Source organism: Homalodisca vitripennis, chromosome X, assembly GCF_021130785.1.
Source record: "Homalodisca vitripennis isolate AUS2020 chromosome X, UT_GWSS_2.1, whole genome shotgun sequence".
Taxonomy (NCBI): domain Eukaryota; kingdom Metazoa; phylum Arthropoda; class Insecta; order Hemiptera; family Cicadellidae; genus Homalodisca; species Homalodisca vitripennis.
This window is the reverse complement of record NC_060215.1, coordinates 14895940-14914296: the sequence shown is the minus strand read 5'-3', so window position 1 is coordinate 14914296 and position 18357 is coordinate 14895940. Positions and strand designations below refer to the sequence as shown.

The window sequence follows — 18357 nt, the reverse complement described above, 5'->3', positions numbered from 1 at the left end:
AATGTATAAAACAACATACTTTTTATTAGTATGTCCCGGTTGTAAAAATTTGTGTAATTTGTTAATATTTTTCATAACCACTATTGTAGGTTTGCGTATCCTTGTTTTATACTTGTGCAGAACGGTAAATGAGTTCGTACTGTATCAGAAATAGCCATGGTTTCCTATTTTCAAAACAGAAGACCCCTACTCCACGAAAAACTTCCTGCCTATATCAATATTTTCATTTTTGACCAAAGTTATGAAAACATTTTTAAACTGGAATTTTATTAATTTCGAACAAACACAATCAATCTTTCTGAAGAACAATTTGGTTCAGGAAAGGCATATCGAGAACAGACGCTGTTTTGAGCCAATTTCGACATGGTTCAAAAGATTTAGAGTTGACATCCCCTTTTAAGCGTGTTTATCGATCTATTTAAGGCATTTCTGTGGGCGTTTTATAGGTGAGATCTATTCCAGATTGGTTTTGACTAATAAACTATACGTGAAAAACTGAACTCACGTCGCATCAGAGGCGTGCTGCAGATGTGGCTTGAATTCTTAATCTACAGACCTCAAGTTAAAATTTGAGATATTCTCACCAAACAAATTCAGTTGGGCTGTGGAGTCCCCTAGGAATCAATTCTCATCAATGAGATCGAGCAAATCACTACTGTACAAAAAATTGTATAGTACTCTCTGCTGATAAGAATCCCTGTTTTAACGAAAAATCTAAATCTATTTTGGAAGAACACAATGTCTTCAACATTTCGACAGCCACAATCTCAAAACAAAACATCAAAATCCATTGATGGCATTTTACCTTGCGGCCTGTAAACTTGGAGTCTCGTTTTAAAGTAATTTTGACAGAACTTAAGAACCCACAGAAGATATGTGGCCATAGTCAGTTATTACAGAGAAACTGTGTTATGGCTGCTGTGGGTGTGAACATTTGGTAGATGTTACATCCTAATTTTGAATATCACTATGTGTTAGAATGACGGACATGTTCCTTTGATGTACAACGTATTTATTTGAAGGCAGAATGTTTGTGTAGAGTATTAGTATCCTACCTTGAATCAATATTTTATCAGCGTTCTTAAATAGTTACAAAACCCATTTTTATTAATGTGATTTATCTTTTATAAGATTCTTTAATACGCATCTACAGTATAAGAGTATACATTGCACTTTGACAGTATATTTATGTAGGTGTGAAAAAGTACTTTAATGTAGTTTGAGGCCAGCCTCAGTACTGTTAGACAGCGGTAGTTGAACTTAAACGGGATTTTCTTGGAAAGTTACTACGAATTGGACTTCATTACTTAAAATTTCTTCTTTTGTAACATATATTAATACGACGTGTGTAGAATATATGTGCCGTATAAAGTACGATACGTCCTGAAATATTAGTGAGTGTTGGCTGACGTACACCATGATCGGGGGTCAGCTAGTTGTCTCACTCTGTGATATAAAATGCGTAATGAAGAATGTACGGAAAACAAGAAACGTACGGCACAAGAAAGGGCGGCGTATACAATATACAGCCGAGGTCGGAGGATGTATGGGCGGAGTGTGGAGCGGGTGTGTTGGGAGGCTGTGGCGAAGTAAGATAGTGACGCAGGCGCACAACATTTCGCTTCTGTTCTTGAGTCAGTATCGGCCCAGCCGTCCGCTCGTCTACAGAACTTATAGCTTCTACTGCAGCACACACTCACGTATTACTCCTGTACGAGTCCTCTTTCTGTTTTATTGCTCGGTGAGACTAGAATACTTCATTTTATAATCCATAAAAAGTAACTGCTTTCATTTGGTTTTAGCTTGAATTCTGGTAATGTTTCATTGTGTTGACTAATTTCCGAATAACATCAAAATAGCTGTAATTAAAATTCTGTATATATCGATTAAGCATAACAAAATAAGGAATAGTCCGTGAAGTTTAACTGTAATTATATTTTATGCGACGTAATATTGTTCAAACTTTTCTGCAGTTTCAAAATATAACTAAATAAATGTAATGTAATGTATGTTTGATTTTGCTGTCAAACTATTCTCCACTCTTGGACACATTAGAAAAGTTCAATCAAATCCCCAGGCACGATATTTTTGATATACAGTTAATTAAATTACGTAGGCTTAAATATACCGTATACACAAATATTAGTATGAATGAGTTATGCATTATGTAAAACTGTAAACATACCAAGAAGATGTGTACAATATCAACATTTCCACCATAAACCACTATTTTATAATCGATAAATTTATATATCGTATCGTGGTAGTTCATGGAAAGCGTTTTTAATCAGTTCAAACGGAAGCCAGAAGTAAAGTTGCCCATTTCATGTAGTCATAGGTCAAGAAGTGTTTGACCCTATCGTTTTATAGATTGTGTACGAGGAAAACAAAAAAAAGAGTATAAACTAAAGTGTAATGGTTGTTAAATCAACCAATCATTTAAGGTCAATAATTTCAGGAAATTTAATTATTATAGCACTTTTGCTCGTAAGAGGTCTGAAAAATGAAAAGAAATGTACAGAATATAATCTATAATTTAATACAACGATTCTGCGAGTATTATTTTTACAAAAAAGTGCATAATGTATATAAAAACATCTTGTAATGCAAAGAGTAAAATGTAATCTTTTTAGCTCCTAATGTCCAAAATAATATTTTTTTATTATATTATATTAAAATGTATGTACTTATTATATATTTAACTGATATAACTAACTGAATGGTTGTTACAATTTTAACTTTTTTTATAGCCCTAAAATGATAATCGTTTTGATGCATCCATCAAATTGATGAATTATTGGTTATGTATAAAATACCTTCCTAGGTTCAATGCTGGCGCTTATACATTAACAGATAATATGCATAGTAAAAGGTATTTAGTCAGCTTTAAACTTTATGGATACTTATGTCTAGTCACTTTATGGAACATTTTAGTTACTCGTAACGACGATTATTAGTTAACTCTAAACCTCATTTAGGTCTCGATAGCTCCGAGGACGAAAAGGAAGTGTCACACGAGATAACAAAATTGCGCTTATCGTTGAGTGTGAACGTGAACGTGTAGCTCTGAGACTGCATGCGTCGGGAACTCTGCTACATCGGCGGCACTGTGTTCTCTCGCGTCCGCTAAACTTAGAAGTACGGAATTAGCTCCCAGTAAATATAATGTGTTTTGGGCAAGTTCTGTCAAACTCGCTTACTGTTGTCGGGATATTGCGTAACTATACATGTTTGTTGTTGTTGTATGTCTTAGTTTACAAAACTCGTAGTTGTTTAACTCAATTCTTAAAGAGAACAATTCAATCTGCATTAATTGTGTTTCTCTGGACGGAAAAGAGTGTATATGCGCATGTATATAAAATAATAATATATATATATAAATTTAATTATAACCACATATAGTATTCCTAATCCAACTTTTAGTAGGGGCATTAATACATTTTCAAAATAAAGACTCTTAATATTAATAATGGTTCCATCCACATTATATTCTTCCAAAAAACAAACAAGAAATAAAACACCATATTTTAATTTATTTTAAACAATTAACATGTGGTATCCGTGTATTTTGCTAGTTCAAGTCGATTTTAGGCAGAACGAATATGGATTAAAACTGTATCAATTATAAAAATAATTTGTTTTATTTTAATCTCGTATACTAACTTTATAATTATAATAATAATAATTATAATAATACTAACTTTTATTGGCTTTATGTTAAATATTATTTACGAATACAATTATATATTATTTTTATTATAATTATTCGAATATATATATTATAAGAACGAAAAAGCCGTCTATTTTACTGTCACGATTAGATTGTATAGGTGATATTTTTTATTCTTGACATGTTATTAATTTAAAATTTGCATTTATAGTTACAAATAATGTTTGTGCTTTTATTTACCGACTTTAATAAATTATTAATAATTAATTAAATTTTAATAAATAGTAATTTATTAAAAATTAATTAATTAAAATAAATAATTAATTAAAATAATTAATTAAAAATGAATAAATACATTAAAGTTAAATGCAAGAAAGGACTATGTATTCCTTTGCCTGGAATATAAAGACAATTCATTCATATATAGTTTCCTGATTATTGACAGTTAATTTTAAAGATTTTAGCATTTTTCTTTTTGGGAAATTAACAATAAAATGTTATTAAACAAGGGAAGTTACCTCCTGTTATTTATCATGAAATTCTAAAAAGTAAATCTAGAAACGTTCCGGATGAACTGACTTAATTTGCGGTTCTTGAACAGTTTGTGGTAAACCCCAGCGTTACAGATGTCTTGATACGGTTGTACACACATATCTGTTAGTTATATCTAATAAGTTATGAAAATACATACGTTTTTCCAACATAAAAGGCAACTTTGACACGAAGGCTATATGTCAAATATAGTTGAATTCTTAAAGAAATAAGTAAAATGGTTGGTACTAACGGTGCTAATACTGTCACTTAAAAATATTTGGATGTACCACTAATGCATATTTGAATATAATTGTTTGGGAACTAACACAGTTTTCGAAACTGATTCGACAATAATTTGAAATTTTCTTATGTAGGGTTCATATGAAATGATTGATAAGACTAATGTTTTGGCGATTTTTATTGTGGCACTGTTTCAAAGCCCTTGTTTGTTGCAGAAAACACCTTAATTTGTTTGGAAATGGACCTCTCCACAGAATTAGGGAAATAAGATTGGCCGCTTAAATGTTGATTGAAACGTTCTTCGTTTCCAGTAAAATGGAACCCTTACTAATTATATTCTTGCCCGGCTAAGGTTTAACGGGCATTATCTCGGCTATGATAGGTTAAAGTCTCAAATCCGTTAGACGTTTCTAATGAAGTCGTTTGAGATAAATAGTTTACAGAACTCCTCTTGCCAACATTAAGAAGCGGGGTCACAGTGGAACTATAAAATACCTTCCTAAGCGTTAGGCAAGTGCTCGAAACCAGGTAATATTGTGTGGATAGTAAAAAATAACAAATTCGAACATTTAATATGAAACAGTCTATATTTTAGACAGTGGTGACCGATAGACTAACAGAATGGTTAGTAATTTCTTCATTACTAAAACTTAATAAAGTGACTAAGAAAAATTGTAAATCGTACGAGAATACAAGTAAACACGGGCTTTGTAATAAATGTTGTACCACAACTCAGAATTCAGAATAAGTTACTCTTTAGATTATAAATATGAAGGTAGTGAATAGACTTTAAAATTGCATACTAATTACTTATTATGTCTAGGGCATTCCAGTAAGTCTTCATATACCATATCTTACTATTCAAACTGTTAGATTTATAATTAAAAGACCAGAGTGGGTGGGTTTTTATATTTTTAAAGATAGTAAGCGATCATCTTATACAAAAATATGTAGTAAGGGAGTTTTTCACAAGTTCGTTAACGTTATCTTATATTGTATCACATTTGTTGCAAACATCTTAAAAATGGGGTTTGAAGAAATAGTAGTTAAAAACATAAGGTGATTTAAAAATTCTATCACAAAAAGTCTATATTTGAATGGGCCTGTATTTTCAGCTTCATTCCATAAGGTGTGGTTACAATATAAAAAATTTAACTTCGGTAAAAGGAAAATTCAGGTAACTCTCCGTTTTGAAAACATCTTCTTGTTGGTTTTACAATTACAAATAAAAACTCCCGCACACATAACTTTTCTCAAGTTTTTTAGGGTCTATTAAAAATAGTTTGAGAGTTTCAAATTAAAACCCAGAGTGCGTGCATTTGTGTGTGTGTGTGTGTGTGTGTGTGTGTGAGATACAAAAATATGTGCAAAAAAAGATATTAATTCAATATAATGATAATAGTCGTGTATATATATACACTTCGGGTGTATAAATGCAGAATTACTCTATTATAACAATTATTGGACTTTTTAGTATAAACTTCCTTTTTTATAAATAAAGAATAAAGGAAATTTATACTAAGAAGTCCAATAATTGTTATTATATATATATATATATATATATATATATATATATATATATATATATATATATATATATATATATATATATACACACTCATTTTACGATAAACAGGGCAAGACAGTTACTGATTTTATTATTGTAAATTTGTCATAAAATCTGTTAAAATAAACGTAGAGACCTCTAGTTTGCATTATTGGATTTCTTTTTTTATTCCCTTTAAAATGAGGGTTACATGATAGGGTTTGTATTTGAACATGTTTAGTTGCCCCCCTTTACCCCTCTTTAGAAAAGGGGGGCAAAATTTTCAACAACTTGAAAAATTAAAAAAATATGTTATAATAGGTAGGGTCAAGGTTTCACATAAATATATCGGGCCGTTTAAATTATATCCAGGTGTGCCAGGACATAAAACTCACTCTGTATAGCGGTGTTTAGCTAAAGATTTATATAACTCCTGGATTTGATAGTAAACACAAAAATTATTCATATGTCCTATCTCGCTTTTTTTAGTATCTGTCTGTCCGTATGTGTTTTTATTTGTTTAAAATCATATCTCGGAACCCACTGGAGCGAATAACATGAAATTTGACATTTATGTTAAGCTAGCAAAAGAAACAATAAAACATTAATAAAATGTTATCAATTTCCATTACAAAATGGCGGAATTTATACTTTTACAACATGAGTTATCTCAAAAACCTTTAACCCTACTTTATATTTGCAACAATCATAACTTACTGAAAATTTAAAACCACAACAATACAAAATATGTTTAAATCGGTTGAGAAATAAGATGATTACTTCAATTGTGGTTTGTGAGTGTTTATGCTTTCTTACTTTCTTACTGGAATTCTTAGATCCAAATCTTTTTTTACTACCTTCACCAAAAACATTTACCTCCTGCATCGTACTTTACTGTGTGACGCGACATATAAAAGGAAAAAAGCACAGTGGTATTTCCACTAAATGAATATCAAAACACCTCCGTAACACTTTCTTTCAGTGTCACTAAAGCCTGCTTACCAGCATTCGTTTATTAATCATTAGCTAATAACTTCTAATTCTCACTCTGGTTTAGCATTAGAACACCATCAAATAAGACATTCAATAGAAGTGGCCCCAGGACTGAACCCTGAGGGCTTCCACATCTTTATTATACTTTCATTTCCGTGGTAGTGAAGCCAGTTCTTGAACTAAAAATCGCACAAATGTGATTGCTGTTATAGTATTGGCTAACTACAGTCGTATTGGAACCCCTGTGCTTTCAATGCGAACTATCTTGTATGTATGCCACCAATGCAGTGGTTGTTTCCAAAATGGAAGTAGAATTTCCGAGCCTAGCGAAAGATGTCTACAATATTTATCTTCTCATTATCCTGATCGTTAATCTATTCAGGTTTGTAGCCATCTTTTTGTAACCAACTTATAACCGAGGTTGGGTCAGGGACGAAACGTGTGTAACAGAATGGAGCAGGGGACCCCGCTAACCACTGGCAACTACGGGTGGCGCAAACGATATCTATATTTTTAGATTTCGTTGTCCTAATGGTTAATATATGCAGGTTTGTAGCCACCTTTTGTAATCAACTTAACCGTGCTTGGGTTCTAGACGGAACTTGTGTTGACAGAATGGAGCCGGGGCCCCGCTAACCACTGGCATCTACGAGTGGCGCAAACGATATCTATATTTTTAGATTTCGTTGTCCTAATGGTTAATATATGCAGGTTTGTAGCCACCTTTTGTAATCAACTCAACCGTGCTTGTGTTCAGACGAAACGTGTGTTGACAAAATTGAGCCGGGGACCCCGCTACCCACTGGCATATACGGGTGCTGTAAACGTTGTCTCCATATTTAGCTTCTCATTGTCCTAATGGTTGATCTATGCAGGTTTGTAGCCACCTTTGTGTAATCATCTCAACCGTGCTTGTGTTCAGACGAAACGTGTGTTGACAAAATTGAGCCGGGGACCCCGCTACCCACTGGCATATACGGGTGCTGTAAACGTTGTCTCCATATTTAGCTTCTCATTGTCCTAATGGTTGATCTATGCAGGTTTGTAGCCACCTTTGTGTAATCATCTCAACCGTGCTTGTGTTCAGACGAAACGTGTGTTGACAAAATTGAGCCGGGGACCCCGCTACCCACTGGCATATACGGGTGCTGTAAACGTTGTCTCCATATTTAGCTTCTCATTGTCCTAATGGTTGATCTATGCAGGTTTGTAGCCACCTTTGTGTAATCATCTCAACCGTGCTTGTGTTCAGACGAAACGTGTGTTGACAGAATGGAGCCAGGGACCCCGCTACCCACTGGCATCTATGGGTGGCGCAAACGATGTCTCTATGCTCTACTTCTCGGTCTCATGGTGGTGGTTTTATGCAACCTTGCCGCCACCCTTCTACTTCTCAACGTCTCTAATTTTAACCTGGTAAGGCTCTTTTACTTTGTACGTATTTCATTATGTTAGCATAAATTTTATCACATCTTCGCTCGCAAATTTTATGAATAAAGAAAGTATTTATTTATTTTTTCATCATACGTACTCTTGTTGGTTTATCTTTAGATATTTATATAAATGGAACAATATAGTGTTCACATGACGTAGCTATTGTGAAAAAGGTTGATTGAATCCAAACACTGAGTCAAGCTCCACACCTGTCACTCAGAACAGCGTTCGAAATCCGACAGTGTTACAGACTGAGCTCCTCTGTACCCTAGGTGTCTCTGATGGCCAAACGATGCAGTTCGTTTTTAACGTCTTCGTCGCCGAATTGTTATGGATCTCTTCAGACAGATGTGGATCAAGATTCGAGGAGTCAATCTATATCAGTTTTAGATTTCGGGCGCTGCATTAAGGGGAAGGTGAAGTGGAGGTAAACTCTGTGTTTGCAAAATAGAGTACTAGGCACAGTTAGTGCATTATTACGTTATATATCACAATTTACGTCAATATTGTAATTACTCATAATTTTCCTGTTCCATTTAACTATGAATAATATTCATATAAAATCATTGCTAGTATGCTTATTTGACACACCATAGTATGCTATTTCCTGTATATTTCCAAAAAGAACGTTTTTAATGTGGGACATAAGTGACTGAGGAAAGGATCAAATTTCTATTCATCAGAAATTTATATAGAGAGTAGTTTGTACATCAGTGTTATATTGTAAGATCAAAGTTTGCTTGTTATCAATTCATCATTGACACAAATAGCTCAGGAGTGCAATTCCTAATTATTATTCTTTTCTGTAGGGAGGTCTAGGGGATTTGAGGATATTTTCTGGCGGAGTGTTCTTGAGGGACTACAGCTACGTGCTGGGCTCGCTAGTGATGCCGCGTCTATCCTCAAGGCAGGGCCAACCGTTGACACTGGAGTCTTATTACAACGTGAGTCTTCTGGTACGTGACGAATCTGGGCGCTTAGGGCCAAGAGGGGTCGAGCAGATATTGCACTTCTGGAGTGATATTCAAGATCACAGTGAGTCCACAACTCAAATCTGATAAATGTTATCTATAACTTTAATTAAGGGTAGAATTAATTTGATAATCAGTAACAGAATGCTTATAACCAGTATATAAAACTGTGGCACTGGTTATATAGCGATATTTTTGTTTAATTAGTTCAAATTAAAGGATGAGTAGATGTACCGGTTTACGCACATAATGTAGCTATGGTAGGAAGGGTTGATTCAATTGAATTTAGAGATTAGCTCCAGTTCACCTTCCTTTTATTGCAGCGTCTGGTACCTGACGCTGTCTCAGACTTGACTCCTGGAATCTGGAGCCATGTTCATCTGAAGAAATTCAAAGAACGTCAACGATGAAGAAGCTCAAAACGAAACATTTACATCGTTTCGAAATCAGAGACACCTATAAATAGGTGAAGTGGTAGTCTCATTGCCAATTGTGTACCTGATGAGATAATGAGACATGTTAAAAGTTCTTGTCCTTCAAGAACATTTTTGAGACAAAATTACTGCTTCGAATTTCTACCGGTGTTCGTGGAATGATCTGAATAATCTGTTTTTCATGTTTTGTGAAATTTTAGCTTCACGGAATGTTACCAAACTAACAAAAATATAAAACAGTTTATTCCACCCGAAAACTGATTGACGACCTTAAAAGTTTACGTGCTTAGAGTTCAACTCAAGGTTCATTTGAAACTCATGTTCCTTTAGGTGTTAGCATAAATGTATTCACACCACTAGCTCCATAGATACTATTGGAGTTTATACAATTTCATGGTTATTAATTACAGTTTACAACCATTTTTAGATTATATGAAGTCAGATTTGGACCTGGATTGTGGTTTCAGACCGAGTTGAGGTCGCAGCCACTGCGGCCCAGCTACAAGTCACCGACCTCGGGCGACGAGCTCTGTTCACGGCGGAGTCTGGCGGGATATCGGTGGGTGCCGACATCCTCAGAGTTCTCGAAGGTAAGGAGTCACATTTCATTCGTTTCGTGTAATATTCTGGCAAACATTATCCCAAATATGGGACAAATGCCAAAGACATATACAAAGACCATTACCAAACCCACGGAGCAAATCCACTCTTTTTGTACCGCTTTGGGAGACCAAGTCTAAGGCGAATAACACAGAATAACACATTCTGAACAATGTACCTGTTTACTATTCCAGTCAGGCTACATTCATCTCAGTAATGTTAAAAAAGCATTGCGTATATTCAATTGTCTGTATGTAGATGGATACCCACAACATGATCCAACAACAAATTAAGTTCTATACCTACAAATCATGGGCATAAGGGGGGGAGGTCAGTGAGCTATAGCTCTCACCCCGAAAGTTTGAAATATATACATTAAAATTGAACCCAGTAGGTCGTTTTAAGCAAGAACACATTTATGAGGTCTTTATGGGGAAAGCTAAAATATTTCCAGTAGGAAGATTCCTAATCCTCTCTTTTTCGGGGGTATTTATACTTCTTAAATCATGCAGTGAATCAGCTCTCCCCCCCCCCCGAAATAATTTCCTATACACACTACTGCTAAAACTAACGATGGTAACATACTACATATAGTTATATAATTACAAGTCGATGATAAATATTTAATATAATCATAATTCTTGTGATGATTATTAAATATAAGTAACAGTTTTGACACAAGCGTTTAATGTTTCTAAATTTAATTAAGACCCGTGTTTAATAGAAGTTAATAATACCATATTTGGTCTGGATGTATTTATTTTAATATAAAAAATAGTGTCCTCAAAAAATGGATTAACAAGCTAAAAACGTCGAAGTAACTAACAAACATAACAATTTAACTTTAGCGTAAGCATCGTACACAATCTACGGTCAGGCGTTATTAAAATTTTTAGTAGTGAAAGAACAACCAACAAATGGCATTTTTAAACTACACTAGTAACTTCGGTTTTGCTAATGAATAGTATACAAGTAAACAAAAGCCGTTTATTAAAAATATTGGTTTTTTTATATACATCGAAACAGGCCAGAGTATTGTGCAAATGAGCAGGTACATCAAAGCTTGGCATAATTAAGTAAAACGATTCTCGCGTTTAAATCATAAGATCGGTGGAAACCTCACTTCTAACAATAAGCTTAAAATAACAGTAACAACAGTCAAAAATATGTACTCAACATAAGTTCGATTCCTATTGTATTAAAACATTTTAAATTTATTTACTTGTGTATTATATATATATATATATATATATATATATATATATATATAATACATATAATATATATATATATATAATACATACACACAAATATATATATATATATATATATATATATATATATATATATGTGTGTGTGTGTGTGTGTGTGTGTGTGTGTGTGTGTGTGTGTGTGCGTGTGCGTGCGTGCGTGTGTGTGTGTGAGTGTGAGTGTGTGTGTGTGTGTGTGTGTATTTGTGTGTGTGTGTGTGTGTGTGTGTGTGTGTGTTATACATATTTTATAGGCATATGTAATTGTATAATATATATATATATATATATATATATATATATATAAACCTTGTACATAGTTGTTTAACTATATGGATTACAGCTATTTTTCTGAGAACTTAAAAAACCTATTTTTAATAATTGCAGTTACTAAAGGAAAGTCTACCTTTACTGATTCGGTTGACACGATATGTATATAAATTCATAAAAGTTTATAATGTAAATTACACACAATAGATAACAAGACCAAATGGTTCAATTTGTACTCAAGCTACATTGGATATTTCCTGAGATGCATCTCAATATCAAGCAGGTTATTTCTCAAGCACTAAAGAAACCCTGACTAGGCCGGTTGATACAGAATTTAAATTAATAAAATAATAATATATTTATTTAGGCACAGACAGTAAAAAATAAATCTACTCTCGTCATAGTTTTAACGTAATATGGAAAAAATATTGGAATGTCTGAATTAATAGTATTAGATAATAAATTATGAAGACGTATTTACTACTAAGTTTTGGGGTGGTCCACGGTGGGAGGGGAGGGGTAGAAAACACAATATTATATACATTTACTATACACATAAACAATATTTAAACTGAAATTAGTAACCGGGTATAAATAGAGAGGCTGGGAAAATGGACTTTTACGTGAAGTGCTCTGGGTTTGGGAGGAGTTGTTTCGAACATAAGTATGTTACTTCTTTTGAACGCGCATATATTATCATCGTAAGAAAAATGTGAAAATAACATTAATACTTTTTATTTCAGGAGAACATCCTTTTTGTGTCCTATGGAAAATATAGATAGTTTAATGACCAGTCTGATATGAAAAGTGGAGTAGTAAAGCCATCTAGGATTACAACCATGATCCAAGCGATGCTGTGGTCAATCAATTTTCTGACTCAGGAATGATTCTTCTGGTTCGTTTGCACTTATTTATTACTGATTGAGAGTGTCCATTGCGTCTATGATCTGATTCAACTTTCTTAAATTTCTTTTTTAATCCATCTTTATCTTACCATAAGCTCTTTGCTCTATCAAACAACGAGTAGGCCACTTCTTTAATAGAGTTTGTTGATTTGATTGATAATGTAAATATTTTCCTGTGTATGTTTTCTTTCGAAGAGCTACTATTTCGAAGGTCTTAAGGACATCTCTATCTCGTAATACACACACATCTAAAAGAGAAGCTTGTTTTGGACTTCCACTTCCATTGTTAGGCGGATGTAAGTAGAAACACTATTATTGTGACTCAAAAACTCATTCAGTTCAGTGTCTCCATGAGGAAAAAGAACAAAGGTATCATCCACATACCTCCACAAAATCTTTGGTTTGAACTGAGCTGAAGCCAAGGCTTTTTGCTCAAATACCTCCATAAAGATATTACATAAATATATAAAAGATATTAGATAAATAGGACACAGTGGAGAACCCATTGCCATCCCCTCATCTTGACTGTAAATTTGACCCACTAACTCAAAATAATTGCATTGAGTGAATAGTTCTTACAGTTCCTTAATTAGTGTCACGCGTTTTAGAGTTAGTGAAGATGACACACGGCACGGTGATTGTGATTCCTGACTTACGCGTGTCACAACGCTATGGTGTGATTTGTTTATTTTAATCTAGATTGTAATTATGTGTCAGGTTAGTTATTTACCTGAAAAAGAGATCAGATCGCAGATCTCGAAACGTAGTGTTACTTATTGTATCACTGAACGATGGAAAATGTCTGGGAAAATCCTGTTTCCTTCACTATCCTTCCATCGTCAAAAACAAACATTCAAACTAAGGATTCCAGTTGAACCTAAACTGGGCACAGCAAAAGCTGTGACTTGTATCTGGGCAACCCCACGATGTCCAGGAGTGACACATCACTAACCGCAAATGTCTAGATATTGGGGCAATATTGTGGATCGATAAGTATAGTATACTGCGGAGACTGTTGAAGTGGATGTAGCTCTTGAGTGTTTAACCTCTTAAGGGACGACTTCTTTTCAAGATTTCAAAAACTCTTGACACCTACTTTTTTCTTATAGGTATGTCCTTAAAAACACAGAAAAAGAAATAAAATTTATATGATTAGAAATACATTTATTTTTTACAGATTTTTAAAGTAGAAAAAGAAAGTTTTCCAAATTCACAATGAAGAAAAAAATTAAATGTCGTGGAAACGGTTTGACTAGGCGGAGTTCGCAAGATTTCCCAAGCGAGCCGCAGCGCATATCATAGTGGCGGTACCCACTATGCCTTAGCAGCCATAATAAATGGCGGACGGGATAGTTGTTTAATGTAAGAATTAGTTTTTACTCTAAGGAGTAATATGTCTACTCAAATTACGGTGAAAGCCCTCTCTAGTGGGCAAGAGGATCGCTTGAGCACCACCAAACGCAAGGTCACCCTCCCTGAGTAGCATAAGCCTATAAGCGTGATAGAGCTGCGTCAACATGTTTGGCGTCATTGGAAAACCTTGCGTCGACCAAAGGAGTTGCGACTCCGCCTAGTGAAGCTATCTCGACGTTTTTTTCATCTTTTCAGACACAGATAGACAGCAGATTTGAGCTGTCACTTTGTTACAGTACTCAGTTGAAGATTGGGAGCTTTGCTCTCTCTTCGAGTATCATCCCAACCAGTCTAGGAACCTAAACTCTACTACTATGTCACTTTACTTAGTAAAATAGTGGCCCGCCATCGCCAGTAGTCTGAAACTGTCACAGATCCGGAATTCCTAAATCTACGCCGGTGTACTTCCGTGGATACTTATTACCAAAAGTTGATTTAAAATTGAATGATGGTATTACATTGTTCCAGGAGGCGTACATTTTGCAGGAAGCGTCCAAACATCAATGTTACGGTCAAATCTGGGTTCTGAGCTCATGTAAGTGTATTATAATAATATTTGCATAATATTCCATCTATTATTAGGGCTAGATAGGTCCTACCAACCACTACCAGTATTTACAGTTTCCTTAGATATGGGAAATTGTCTGGTTAGACCAATTGTGGTGTTGTCTTGTACTGTACAAAAGCTCGTTTTGTTTTAACTTGAATGTTTACTGTTCAGAGTTTATGAAATCTGTCTATTTGCCGTTTTCTTACAAATATGTAACTGTTATTTAATTTTAGGCTAGAATCAGTGACACGGCGTCTGTTCTTGACTGGACCTTCAGGAGTATCTCTGGAGAGTAGAGCAGCTGACATAAGTGCCTCGTGTCTCACCGACCTACATCTCACTTCTACTGATGGCAAGGTAACAGTCCGACATAACTCGATTTTATATCATAATTCAAATAGTATATAATTCATATGTGTGTAGCGTAAAGTAAGACTGAATGACTTTTATAAAATGTTTTTATTTGGTAAGAAATATTGTTGGGGGATTCCACATTAAATAACAACACATGTATGTAATGTATTTAATTTAATCATACCTGACTATCCCAATTTAAATTTAAAAAATGACATATTAGTTGGTAAGGCAACTATAGCATAATATACGAGCTCTTAATCTCATATACTTTATGTGCAGAACCAGGCTAATTCCTTACAGTTCCAGGATCTAGACACGTTAAATATATTTGCCATAATTGCAGTGCTAAACCATCGTAGGTTCAAGATGGCCGTTTTTCAGAACAGGTGCAAAACTAGTAAATTAATTGTGGTCTACAACTTTACGCACTTCAATTGCTTACTGCAAGTTTATTCTTGCGTTTACTTTCTTGCAGTATGAAATGTTAAAAATACATTTTTACCTCTTTGTTGGTTAATTTTATGTTTTCATCCAGTTGATCTGTAATGAGCAGTGTGGCAATGCTTTTATTTATTTATTTTCGAAAGGTAAATTACTGGCTAAGAAGATCTTGATAGACAACAACTAGTCTATCTCCTCATGAATCAAACTCGGATGATCCATCCGTGATTCTAGCGTCGTGCACTTCTTCGTGCACCTGACGAGAGACAGACATCTCGAAACGCAAAAGTAACTACAGACCACCCATCTGGGCGTTTGGCACACCAGCTTTCGCCTTAGGCAAGTTCCATGGGTTGATAACCGAAGTCAACAACCTTTAGGACAAACTAATTGCTTGGGCGGTTTCCAGTTGCAGCTTTGCTGCGCGCTGGAGAGGTAGGGATTCAACGCTTTCACGTTCCCATTCCACCCGCAATTCAAGTAGTACTTCTGCAGCATACACGAGCGGTTCTGCTAGGTTGAAAGACACCAGCATGTCCTCCGCTTACCAAAAGGAGTCGCGCCGCCATATAGCGTAGTGCTAAGGTAGTGTTGGCACCACCACACTGCTATGCAGCTGTTCACTTTGCGAAAGCTTAGTTGAAAGTAGGGACAGATGTCTCGCTTATTGTGTTGCTGTTTCGACGTTGTTTCGTCTCATCAGGTACAGATAGACAGCAGATTGCAGCTGTCACTGTACTACAGCGTTCTCAGTTGATGATTGAGAGTTTACTCTCTCATCGAGAACCATCCCAGCCAGCGTAGGAGATGAACTCAACTACTAAATTACTTATGCTTGACTGTTAAATTTTGTTTTGGATATAAAGCCTGCTGAATCCAATACATTTCCTTTTATAAAAGCAATATGACAGTTCTCTTTTTATGAGGTATCTGACAGAATAATAATACCATTTTATCTCGTTTATAGAGTAATATAATACGCAATATGATAGGCATATATAAAGCGACATGAGATGTTTAAGCGGGTTTTCTCAAATACCTAATACTTTTGTAACAATGATATAACAGGTTTTGCAATTGACCTACTACAGATAACTATGCATGAAATATTTAGTTTACTTAATCATTTTCCAGGTAAAAATGAAGGCCCCGGGGATATATATCCCAAACTTAGAAAGCATTCCTCTAATACAGCCCCAGCCGTTCAAGTACGGCCAGTTGAAGTCCGGGACCCCCTCCAGGAGTTTCCAAGTGTGCATGTGTACCAACGGAAAGCTATTTGTGTCCAGTCCGGACGGCGAGTGTAGAGTCGACAATGACGGAGTCCAGTGCCGGTAACAACTAAACACATGATTTACTACATTGGTTAGAGGTGTTTCTGTACTTGCCGTTGCTGACAATAATATTGTTCTAGGCTATATCAGAGTTTGAGGCCTATGTAATGTGTCCTAGGCTACAGCACAGTTTGTAGCCTATGTAATATGTTCTAGGCTATACAGAGTTTGTAGCCTATGTAATGTGTCCTAGGCTACAGCACAGTTTGTAGCCTATGTAATATGTTCTAGGCTATATCACAGGTTGTAGCCTATGTAATGTGTTCTAGGCTACAGTACAGTTCGTAGCCTATGTAATAGGTTCTAGGCTATATCACAGTTTATAGCCTATGTAATATGTTCTAGGCTACAGCACAGTTTGTAGCCTCTGTAATAGAAGGCAGTGTCCAGATTTAATGTTTTGATACCTTTCACTTCATTGCGCTGCTGGGGATTTATTTATTTCCAACGGACATACTTCTCCATTTTATATTTAATATTGATAATTAACTTATAATCCTTAGGGATATCCTTTGGAATTCTTTAGGTGTAAGAAATAAAATGAGTGGGATTTCGGGAAAATTGTAAAAATTGATCAACTCAATTAGTGGAATGCGGAAACGTAATGCGGGAAATATTTTGCCAACAAATACTTTGTACGTATGCAGATGAAATACATTTTGTGAAGTACACATAAATTCAAGCTATACCAAAATCTACGAAATGATTAAATATATTATTGTTACCATGTAGTAATTACCATATCACTTCTTTTATTACATAAAAATTAAACAGTTCTAGAAAGATAACCACTAATCCCTCAATTTCAAAACCACATACTCTTGTCCTTCAAGGAAAGAACTCATATAAAGCTCGCAGAGTAACATTTGGTTATCACAGAAATTAATCATCCTGTGTTGTTTCATACCTGGGCCACACATGAACATAATTAACGCCACATAGCATATGAGTGATGTATGTTGATTGTTTTTTTTTAATATTATAGATTTATTTAAATATAATTTATGACTTGTTATTGCAGCCAATCACTGTTACAACCATGCATATGATTCTTATGTAATTGATTTTGTTTAATTATCGATTGTTATAGTGTAATTGTTTTAAAGGTATAGTGACATGTACATGCTATTTTGTTAATAAACCTGTAATTGTAAATAAAGAATATTATTACAATAATCAGCTGTATTTATTACCGTTTTATTCAGCGTCCAGCTCGCAACTGGTAAATACAGTTTCAGAGTTAATAGAGTTCATTCGAAATATATCAACAGTGTAATTGGCTTTTCCAGTTAGTAATTAAAGTTACCAACGAACACAAACGGCACCTAGTCCGTTCTACTTTTTTTTAATGCTGAGCATAATTGTCCTGATAATTATTGTGATCTCTCTATTCAATTCTATGGAGCAATGGTGAC

The 18357-nt window shown here is 34.7% G+C and overlaps 1 protein-coding gene across 2 annotated transcripts; it reads left to right on the top strand.

The window, feature by feature from the left end:
* The first annotated feature begins 1619 nt into the window (after nucleotides 1-1619).
* Nucleotides 1620-18118, top strand: LOC124368719 (delta-sarcoglycan-like). Of its 2 annotated transcripts, none has more exons than XM_046826027.1 (7): nucleotides 1620-1711; nucleotides 8255-8399; nucleotides 9227-9452; nucleotides 10290-10412; nucleotides 14729-14795; nucleotides 15044-15167; nucleotides 16743-18118. In XM_046826027.1, the coding sequence occupies exons 2-7, from the start codon at nucleotides 8256-8258 to the stop codon at nucleotides 16944-16946; spliced, it is 888 nt and encodes a 295-aa protein (XP_046681983.1). In that variant the 5' UTR covers nucleotides 1620-1711; nucleotide 8255; the 3' UTR covers nucleotides 16947-18118. The 2 variants fall into 2 exon arrangements, with proteins under 2 accessions (XP_046681983.1, XP_046681982.1); XM_046826026.1 differs by having other exon boundaries at nucleotides 1622-1741.
* The last annotated feature ends 239 nt before the right edge of the window (nucleotides 18119-18357 follow it).

Bases quoted from the DNA above. Each gene is read 5' to 3' on its own strand.
- LOC124368719 (XM_046826027.1), top strand. From the start codon at position 8,256: ATGGAGCCAGGGACCCCGCTACCCACTGGCATCTATGGGTGGCGCAAA. The intron at 14,796-15,043 runs GTAAGTGTATTA...ATTTAATTTTAG, and splicing joins AATCTGGGTTCTGAGCTCAT to GCTAGAATCAGTGACACGGC. The intron at 15,168-16,742 runs GTAACAGTCCGA...ATCATTTTCCAG, and splicing joins TCACTTCTACTGATGGCAAG to GTAAAAATGAAGGCCCCGGG.